The sequence below is a fragment of the Scomber scombrus genome, chromosome 23 (assembly GCF_963691925.1).
Source record: "Scomber scombrus chromosome 23, fScoSco1.1, whole genome shotgun sequence".
Classification (NCBI taxonomy): Eukaryota; Metazoa; Chordata; class Actinopteri; order Scombriformes; family Scombridae; genus Scomber; species Scomber scombrus.
In genome coordinates this window covers 4,046,808-4,057,323 of record NC_084992.1, presented here as the reverse complement: position 1 = coordinate 4,057,323, position 10,516 = coordinate 4,046,808, and the positions used below count along the sequence as shown (strand labels likewise).

The 10,516-nt window shown below is 37.1% G+C and overlaps 1 protein-coding gene across 2 annotated transcripts; it reads left to right on the top strand.

Moving 5' to 3' along the window:
- The first annotated feature begins 630 nt into the window (after window positions 1-630).
- LOC134005866 (uncharacterized) lies at window positions 631-5,866 on the top strand. Of its 2 annotated transcripts, none has more exons than XM_062444889.1 (6): window positions 631-817; window positions 1,308-1,366; window positions 1,507-1,857; window positions 2,231-2,317; window positions 2,926-3,129; window positions 3,815-5,866. In XM_062444889.1, the coding sequence occupies exons 2-6, from the start codon at window positions 1,315-1,317 to the stop codon at window positions 3,862-3,864; spliced, it is 744 nt and encodes a 247-aa protein (XP_062300873.1). In that variant the 5' UTR covers window positions 631-817; window positions 1,308-1,314; the 3' UTR covers window positions 3,865-5,866. The 2 variants fall into 2 exon arrangements, with proteins under 2 accessions (XP_062300873.1, XP_062300871.1); XM_062444887.1 differs by having other exon boundaries at window positions 631-822.
- The last annotated feature ends 4,650 nt before the right edge of the window (window positions 5,867-10,516 follow it).

The following is a 10,516-nucleotide window of genomic DNA, read 5'->3' as shown; positions in this document are numbered from 1 at the left end:
ATATGTATATGTAGTACTGGTTACTAATACAACAGAAATATCATGAAAACAAATGTGCACATTTCAAAATCAATGTAACAGATTTATGCTTAGTGCTGTCTGATCAGTATTAACAACTGCATGCTATTTATAGTCATGTTAGATTGCTATTAACAGTCAAAAGATGTAAAGCAGCTGTAAAGAAGAAGACGTGGGAGTTGTGTTAAGTTGTAATAATGAAAGTGAAAGTATAGTAAAGGGGATTTCCAGGCATTCAAACAAACTGAGGTTGTTGGGGTCATTTGAGGGAAGCCGGTGGAGGCAGAGAATGAGATTATATTTAGAGACATTAGTCCTTCAGCATCATTTCTTTAACCTATAGTTGTAAAATGCGACTATTCTCACATAATGTTCCAGAGTTATATGTTGATGTGACTATGAGATCTCGTAGACCTCTTATGTAGGTTTTACCACATTCTTACCACACTCGTCTGATTTCTGGAATAAATCAGCTTTAATTATTAAGGGAAAACAAACTAGACTATGGGTACGTCATGCCTCCTTCTGATTGGCCTATCGTGTTGGCTCATAACGCATTTCGACCCCACCTCCCAATTTTCCTCAGGAACAGTTTATTGACACGGAGAAACTTTCGTTCCCACGCTGCTGCCGTTTGGATTTGACGATCTGACCCCGAGTTTGTTTTGCACCTGGCTCTTCTTGACTTGTCTCTGCAGCAGCTGACGTTTATTGTTCAGTCTGACATCAAGAAAAATCACATTTTCACACAAATTCTGCAGCAGGTGCTATAGAGTGCGCAGTTCGTCTCCCTCTGCAAGTACAGTAAGTGGTGATTAAAACATCTTTGTGTTATTGTTTATATAGACATATTCTGTTACCTGAAGGCAGAACGTAAAGTATTTTAATAATCAAGGTAAAATAAATGCGATTAATAACAAACCCAACAAAGTTCATAACTTTTACTTTTGCTTTTACTGTATTCACCCAGCAGTGCGTATAGCCTATTGACCCATCAGCGTAATTGGCAGGCATCCATAGTGACAGGCCCCCTGCTCCTCCCGGCAGCTGCTGTAAAAGAGCCAATTGTTGTTTTTATACTTTCTTGTACGAATTAAACAAAATGAGATGCAGCATGTTAACATTAAACATGTAGGTGCTGGTCAGTGGATTTAGTTACCTTTGGTTAAGCCTTATATTTACTATTTTTCATAATCCATAGATTATGAAAATGTATTTCCAAAAACGTCAAACTATTCCTTTAACCGCCGCCTCTAAACCTTCTTTCTCTAATAAATATCTTCTCACAGGGACAACATGATTTGGATCCTGATTATGACCTCTTCTGTCTATGGCATAGACTGTATAGGTCTGTGGTTGGTTTTTACTTTCATTTTAAGTTACACACTTCATGTAAATGCAATGTAAATATGATAACTTTTAAATATGGAGATCAAATTCTTTGTGTCTAAATATCTCTCTTGTGCCTTTCTTTCCTCTAACTCTCAGGCATGTTAGCTGTAAAAGGAGCTCCGACCCTCTATCAGGCCGAAGAGAACAATAACATCACTATAAAATGGGCCAGTCAGAACGAAACTGGCATGACTCACACCAACCTCCATTGTGTTCTCCAGTCAAAGCCTGTTAAGATTTTGTATGAGATAACAAATGGTGTTGAGGTCTCAGAGTCTCAGGATAAACAGTTTGCAGGACGGGTGCAGTTTGACGAAGACGCTCTCAGAGAAGGACAACTCAGACTTCATCTGTCCAGAGTCACAACTGATGACTCTGGAAAGTACCAGTGTAATCTGACTGCTAATTATGACAAGATCACGAAGAGCTGGGGGCTCGAGGCCTCTGGTAAGAGAACAGAACTCAGATATGTGTTCACTAGAATAGAATAGAATATACTTTATTGTCCCCTAGGGGCAATTTGTCATGGACTCAAAGTGCGTAGTTTATTGTAGTAGCTGCCCTTACAGACAATAAATACACATAAAAAATACACATGACAACTAAAGACGTACACATAGGCTACATAAACACTCGTGATTATGACACATCCAATGAAAGATTAAAGCAAATAAAAACAAAACAAACAGAACACCAAGTTATTGCACACTTCCCAGGCCTCAGCGTACAGATCTATTTAAAGTTTTGATGGAGGTGGGTCTGAATACTGTATAGGCTAGTGGTCATCTGACTGTAATACTAACACAGATTTCCTCTACAGTACATTTAATCTTGGATGTGATCCAAACCTCTCATGGGAATAACAGTGATGTGTCCACCAGCACACCTTGGGAAGCAGCTAATGTGGGTAAGTCAAAAGATGTTAAAGAAATGTCGAAGGCATGCATTCTCATTATTAAACGGTTACCTGGTTACACATTTAATAATAACATAGACGTTACATATCATGTGTAACTTTTCATAGCTCAGTAGTACCATATTACTCCTTTGTTATCACCTATCAGAAACTAAACATACCCAATAACCAATTTTCTTATCTCTGCAAATGGATAATATAAAAGTATTCTGCTTTAAAATGTCTAAAATGACTTCCTTGGGTCAATTTTGACCTGGGTTTACAGGAAGGCAACAGGAGGGTTAACAGACCTTTTCATTTTAATTTATTACAGTTTAATGTTATAATGAAATATACAGTAGTCTACCAGTCAAATCTTTGGACACACCTTCCACTTGAATGAGAAAGTGTATCCAAACTTTTGACTTGTACTGGATTAATAACGTTTTTAAAAAATCTGCCGAATAGCTTGAAAACTACTGTGGTCCATTTGCCAACATGTAGATTTTTAAGATAATACAGACTTCAAATACTACTCTGTGTTTCAGTCAGGCTGTTGAATGTTCTGCAGTTGATGAACTGCACCTAAAATCACTCTCTGATGTACCATCTTCATGCAGTTGCAAAACACCATCGAGGAGTTCCAAAGCAGCGACATGGTAGATCCTATTATCTGACCGTAGTTGGACCAGCTCTAGCAGCTGTGGCTCTGGCAGCTCTAGTAGTTTATGGTCTATATCTGGCAACTCCAGCTGTGAAACCTCTGGTAATAATTGTAAATCGACATCGACATCGACATCAACATCGACATCATCAACACGAAGGTATGTTTGTTGTTGCATTACTCTTTTACTTTACTTAAAGAGCAACTCTGTCAATTAAAGTGTGTCTCCAGGTGTTTGGGAGTACTACTTCATATGTGAAAAAATATTAGTATAAAGCCATTTTGTGTCTCTAGAGGGCAGTGGTAGAAAGTAACCGAGTACATTTACTCATATACTGTACTTATTGTACCTATGTATTTATTGTGCCTTTACATGCACTTTTATCTATATACTCATTGCACTTTTATACTGGGTTCTAGAGGGTGTGTTTTTATATATTCTTAGGTATTTTGTGTGATTTCTATGTTTGTTGTCTTTGTGCCATGTTTGTGCCATGTATTGCTGCTTTGACATTTTAAATAAAATAAAGATTAAGTAAATCTATCTATCTATCTATCTATCTATCTATCTATCTATCTATCTATCTATCTATCTATCTATCTATCTATCTATCTATCTATCTATCTATCTATCTATCTACCTAGTAGATTAGGTCATTGTTGGTGTTGGTCTTTTTATGGTATTTGTTGATAAAAAGAAAACTATTGAACATCTACAGCCATATCCTTTAAATAGAAGACCTGAATGGTGCTTTTAGTTTAGTTTTGACTGGAAATGTTTCTTGTGTGTTCTGATTTTATTTGTATGTGACAGTGCTTCATCTGGACTTACTGTTGTCTTTCAGGCACTTCCCCCAAATTTGAGCGCCTCAACTCCAAACTGCTACAAGTGTGAACGGACATGGCACAAAAGATCAGACCGTGGGACTCCTGCTCCATTAACATCCTCACACTAATGGCTTCAATCACAGCAGGTGTCAGAAGACGGCAAATGATTTCGGACCTCCACTGAGTATCAGCAACAAGAATTGATTAAACTCTGTCTCAGCTTTTAGGCGCCTTCCACAACTGAGGTGGGAATGTATTGTATTGTGTAAGTGGACATGCTCTGCTTTTTGTGATCACCTTGTGCACAAATCAGCTTGTTTAGTGATAGTTATGGCAACTACAAATCATGTTAATAATGTAATCATCGTACTTATCATTTAGGTCTTACACTTTTTCACCATAGAAACATCAAGATAATGTACTTTAAGCCAAGGTGCTCATACGCTATTTAACACATTATGTAACTTTGCACCAAAGATCATGTTTTTAGTCTGTTTGGTCGAATGGCCTCCTCATGAATCACCCAACTTTGAGAAACAATGTGAAGTAGGCTGTGTGAACCAGTCAGGACCAAGACCTTAGACTTGAGTTGACTATAGCAACCCGTAGCAACAGTTCAACAGCCAATAGTGACTGACCAAAAAAAGTGTTAATACTGTTTTTTGGTAAAAACTTAAAACACAAACATAATTGTTAAGAGAGTCAAGACTCACAGTAGTTAAGATTCCACATTTTGTTATTTAAGTTTCATTTTACAACTCAGTTATACAATGTGCCTGGTCCTTTTCTAGCCTTTCAATAATTCAACTAAATACAACTTGCAGAGACTTAAAACACAAGTAAACATAGTAAGTAAAATATTCTGGTTTACACAAATCAAGACTTCAAGATTGAAGTCTATACAAATTTTTGTAACACTGTGACTGACAAAACTGAAAAGGAACATTTTCAAACTTGAGCTCCAAACCAACACTTTTATTTTTTTGCATGTTTGACCAATGTGACACTATTCTTAAAAGCTTGTATTTTGTATTGTTTTCCTACTCTATATTGTTGTATCTATACCAATCAGCCAAAACTTTAGAACCACCTGCCTAACATTGTGTAAGCCCCAAAACAGCTCTAACCCATTGATGCATGGACTCCAATAGCCTTTTGAAGATGTGCTCTGATATCCAGCACCAAGACATTAGCAACAGATCATTTAAGTCAAATAAGTTGTGAGGTGGGGCCTCCATGGATCTGACCTGTTTCCCAGCATATCCCACAGGTGCTCAATTGGATTGAGACCTCATGAACTTGGAGGCCAAGGTGTAACACCTTTGAACTCAACTAAAACCATTCCTGAACAATCTTTGCAGTGTGGCAATGTGTAATCCTGCTGAAGGAGGCCACTGTTATCAGGGACTTCTGTCATCATGGAGGGGTGTACGTAGTCTGTTTATGTAGGTGGTACATGTCAAAGCAACATCCACATTAATGCCAGGACCCAACATTTCCCAGCAGAACATTGTTCAGAGCATCACACTGCCTCCACTGACTTGCCTTCTTCCCATAGTGACTATAACTTCCCATAACCCTTTCCCAGGGTCATCAGTTGTCCTACCTTGGACCCTCTTGGTAGGTACTGACCACTACATACCAGGAGTTGCTCTGACCCATTTATCTAGCCATCACAATTTGACCCTCAGATCCTCACATATGCCCATTTTTCCTGCTTCTAACACGTTAACTTCTAAAATGTAGTGGAGCGGAAGTATAAAGAAGTATAATGGGATAGTACAAGTATTTCAAAATTGAACTTAAGTGCAGTACTTGAGTAAAATGTACTTTACACCACTGCATATATTCAACAAGTAAATGGTCTGTTTCATCTTAAACACTACATTCAAAGTAGATTTCACTTTCTTTTCAACATTTGACCTGACTGATTTAATCATATGTAATGAATCACTGAATGAATGTGGTCATAGGCACTGGGAGTCTTGTGTACAATATAAGATTATGTATGTATAATGCTAAGGTTATCATGAAGATATTATATTCATTTCAACCAGAATAAAGTTATGTGGATAGACAGTGGCTGTCTTTTGTGTCTTTTATACTTCAAACTCAACAGAACATGCATTCTGTAGCAAGAACGCCGACCAGACTGCAGATGTTCTACTGTACTGTGCCACTAATCTCCCCCAAAATCTAAGTACATAACCACTGCATTCTATATTTATTCAAATGTAATCATTATTACATTTTTAATAATTTAATATTACGCATTTGTTCAATACCAATGGCTATCAATGATGGGATATACGCCTACAGCAATGGCAGGCAAATAAAGACTCATGGGCCAAATGAGAGTCTCCCACAAAAGTATTTGACCCCTTGATGTAGGCTTTGACTCTCATTAGCTACATGAAAACGTTTACATATTTTTTACGAATCTGTTGTAGATAACAAAATAAATGTGAAATATAAAGTGAATTTCCTATCTGAGCAGAAGCATTGGTGTCACCACAGAAGTCTAATAAACCAGAAATTACTTTTTAATGTGTGAACACTGTTTTTAACCCTTTACATACTGTTCATATTCTGACTCATAATTAGTCTCTACACCAATTCACATTCATAAATTCCCCATCAGTCCTTAATAAATGATTGATTAATCTTATGGAAAAAAGACATTCAAAATCACTATTTTATGGTCCAGGAGAACATTTTATAGAATATATTAAACACTGGTTAAATTTGTACATTTACATTCATAAACATGTGTATCAGCTGCACAAACATAAACAATAATGCATTTGATTTCCATTTTTGTTTCTGTGGGTCACATTAGGAAAAGTCTGGCTAAAAGAAATGTGTGTAGGAGTTGGTACAGCTCTCAAATGTTTAAAAATAAATTTGACTCTGAACGGTATGTAACGGTTATGTTCACAACCTGTTGAACAAGAATAGATTTGATCTTCAGAAACGCAAAGAGGTGGCAAGTTTTTGTCTTTCAATCAACAATAAATAAAGCTGCAAGTGTTTATTGTGAGTTAAGAAGAACAGTATTAAAATGAGAGCAGATATCACAGTAGACAGGCCTGAGTTAACAGCCCTCCAATTAAAAGTCCCTAAAAACTGAGACCTCTAGGCCTGTAGTAGGCCCTACTATATGAAGGGGTCATTTCTTTTGTAGTTACTATTTTCCTCCAGTAGGTGTCACTGAAGGACACATATTTGACCAGGTTACAAAGGAACACGGACGCCTGCGAAGCATCATTCATGACACCAGATTTAGAGAAATTGGGATGGTTAAAGAAACTACTTGAAGAATAGATTTGAAAAAGAAATATCTGTTGTCAACATGAGCTGTTTCATTTTTAGTCTTCTTCTTCTTCTTCTTCTTCTTGGGACATCGTATCGTATCATGTGTGGTAGGGAAGTTAATAATGTGAAGCTTGAATTCAGCATGCTGCTAATGATAAAGCATGCCACCATTTCTCTATTTACCTGTTGCCTGATAAATAGACGTTTAAAATGTAACATAAGCACTTTTTTTAAAATTCAGAAGCAAAGTATGTAGGTTGTTGAATTTGTATTATACACTGTAAAATTAGCCTACACTTAATGTGAATTGTGTTGTGAACCAGTTTGTACTGTGACAAAAAAAAGAAAATGCAAGATGATGAGAGATGACTGATATATAGCGATGTAAGTTAAAGTAAGAAGGCCTTGAATAGGGAAAAAAGTGAAATTGAACTACATAACTCTGAACTGAAGGAAACATGCATTGTGCGTATGTGACTGTTGTGATACATGATGTTAAATAAATCATACAGAGAGGTAATCTGGACAGGAAACAAGACTTACTGGGTCTTCATTCCTCTGCTTTTAAACCTGCTTCATACAGGACATATGTTTGTTACTGTAACTTGGATGACACAGATTTGGATGAAGAGAGCCAGAGTGAGGTTAGTGAAGGTAGCTTTTCATCAATCGTCTCCTGTTCCTTTATTCTTCCCCTGTAGGACCTGATGGTAAACGACTGTTTTCATTCTGCTGTTGTAGTGTGCAGAATATAAATAAGATACTACTTATAGGGATCAACATTTAGGTAACTACTGTTTGTGTTAGTCATGGTGCTTTCACATTTGAGAAAGAGTAAAGTAAGTCTTATTTCATTTCCCTCTTTATAGACATTTCTCAGTACAGAACATGGCGTCCTGTGCAGCCAAGGACTTATTGTGCCCCTCTGATCTGATGGTATGCATGTTTTCATCCTGTAAATGACGTTAAGGGAACTTTAGTAAACTTCATATTGTCTGTTTCCATCGTGGCAGTTGGGTTTTAAAAGCTGAGTTGCATTCACAATCAAATAGGGGTCAAACCTTTTGCTCCTCTCAGACATTTCTGCATTTCGGGTTAGAGAAAATGATGTGCCTTACTGAATAAGGAATTGTGTATGGATGTTGAACATATACTTGTCCTCTCTCAGTGAAATGTGGCCCCTTAATGGCCTCTGATTTAGGAAAATCCTATGACACCAGTAGACCATCTCTCCGCCCCACCTCCGAAGGACTGTCTTCAGTTCTCGTTTTCACATGTAACAGTAGTTTCCTCTTTTTTTTCTTGCTGGAGTAGTGGAGGACATGGTAATCAGGCTGCTCTGCTGCTTTTCATATATTCTTGTTCTTGTTTTTCATGCTTAATGATGATAAATGATCGTTTTGCCACAGCTTCATTTGTAAAGTTGTTTTTTTCTCCACAGAGACCAACACAGAGTTAACAGCAGATGCTTAAGAAGTTTCGTGCACATCCTCGTGGCTGCAAACCTTATGACTGGGTAAAGTATCCTTTTACCTCGATGTTGCTTTCTTCTGTTAATATAACGGCCATAGTTTTATTATAAGATTGTAAGTTCTTTTCATACATCCACGATAACGGCCGACAGGAAATGTATCTTACTTCTACTAATCGATTGAAGGTGCTACTTCCACAGCAATTGACTTATTCACCAAAACTTTCAAGGCCTTTATTTAGTTTTAAATCAACACTTGCATACACTTTAGTGCCTTTAAGGGATGATCTGAGTACTCTGGAGTGTCTGTTATACGCAGAAAGCAATATGGCGACGCATGGTTCTTTTATTTGCCACCAATGTGACCACGTGAGTGCTTTTACTTCCGCATGTTTTGTGCAGGAATTTTAATGGTAATGGAGTATTTATAGCAGTATCGGTACTATTACTTAAGTAAAAGGTCTGAATACTCATTAGCACAGCTTTATTTAATGGTTAAGTAATGCATATATTTACTCTGAGTCAGGCGCTGACTTCAGCCATTTTACTCTAATGGCGTTTTGTCAAATGGAGAAGAAAGAGATTCCGTCATAGTTCTGACCTAGTGAGCGCTATTAAAAGTTTGTGCAATCATATACAGCTTCAACACAAGTTTACTAATAAAATGGAGAAATATATGCATATTTACACAAGAAATACATTAGGCTCTGATTTAATTTAAATGACAGGTGTCAAATTCAGTAAAGGGCGTTTTCCTTCGCTGTAATCATTCCTCCTCTTCATACTTTTTTTGAATAAATACTCATTATAATTAACTTTAGACCAGAATAACATCAACATAAACAGTGCTGTTTGTAGAGATCATGCCAACCATTAATGTATTTGGTAGCTATGGAAAGCTGACAAACAATTTAACCTGAGTTTATAATAGTAGGGGTCAAAGGTCAGAAATAAATTAATAACAATATTTAAACAACCGTGTTTCATTCACAGGAGAACATCTGTCAGCTGCGAAATTTTTCATCAAACTTTACAATAATATCTCACGCTGAGGATGCACTTGAATAAATGTAGTAATAGGTTAATAAGTATAAGTGATCAACCAATTTGTTCTGTATTAATAAAATCATCTTCCTCTAACAAAACTGTCTCCTCTCTGCAGGGAGAAGACCCTGTTTCTTGCCCTTCTGATCTCCGTCTGTGGTTAGTTTCACATTTAAAACACTGTAAATTTGACCCCTGGTGAACAAAATAAACACACAGTTAACTCCTTTAATGGAGTTCTGCATTAGTTTGGACACTGATGTGACATTTGTATCTTGTAGCACAATTACTGCTCTGACATAAAGTGCCAAGCCTACTTCATCACATTTAACTGTAAATATTGACTATCAGTTCTTTAATATAAATGTGTTGTTAAATATTAACTTTGTGCCAGTTGAATCCACATAAAGCCCTTTTTGTACCCCCTTGTCCACTACAGGGATGTCTGAGTTGAGTGGGACTTCGACCCCCTATCAGGCAGAGGAGAATGGCAAAATCACTATAGTATTGAACCATCTGCCCAAAACAAACATGTTTCAAGCATTGTTCTGCTGTGTTCTCATGACAAATGAGAAGACATTGTATTGCATGGTAAAAGGTGTTGAGGTCCCAGAGTCTCAGCATGAGCAATTTGCAGGACGGGTGAAGTATGATGAAGATGCTGTCAGGGAAGGACCAATCACACTTCATCTGTCCAGACTCAGAACTGATGACTCGGGACAGTACCGGTGTTACCTGACAAATGATAAAACACCAATGCTGTTGGTAAGTTGACTCATTTTAATGAAAGCTCGCCCTTCATCAGGTTCTATGTACTGCTGTAGTGTGTTTTAATACTAATACAGACTTCCTCCACAGAGGATTTTGACTTGAATATCAATCGGATTAA

What these genes read in the sequence shown, in the direction of transcription:
- LOC134005866 (XM_062444889.1), top strand. Translation starts at nt 1,315, where the DNA reads ATGATTTGGATCCTGATTATGACCTCTTCTGTCTATGGCATAGACTGT. An exon ending in CTGGGGGCTCGAGGCCTCTG is followed by an intron (nt 1,858 to 2,230) that starts GTAAGAGAACAG and finishes TTTCCTCTACAG; the next exon opens with TACATTTAATCTTGGATGTG. An exon ending in TTGGGAAGCAGCTAATGTGG is followed by an intron (nt 2,318 to 2,925) that starts GTAAGTCAAAAG and finishes ATCTTCATGCAG; the next exon opens with TTGCAAAACACCATCGAGGA.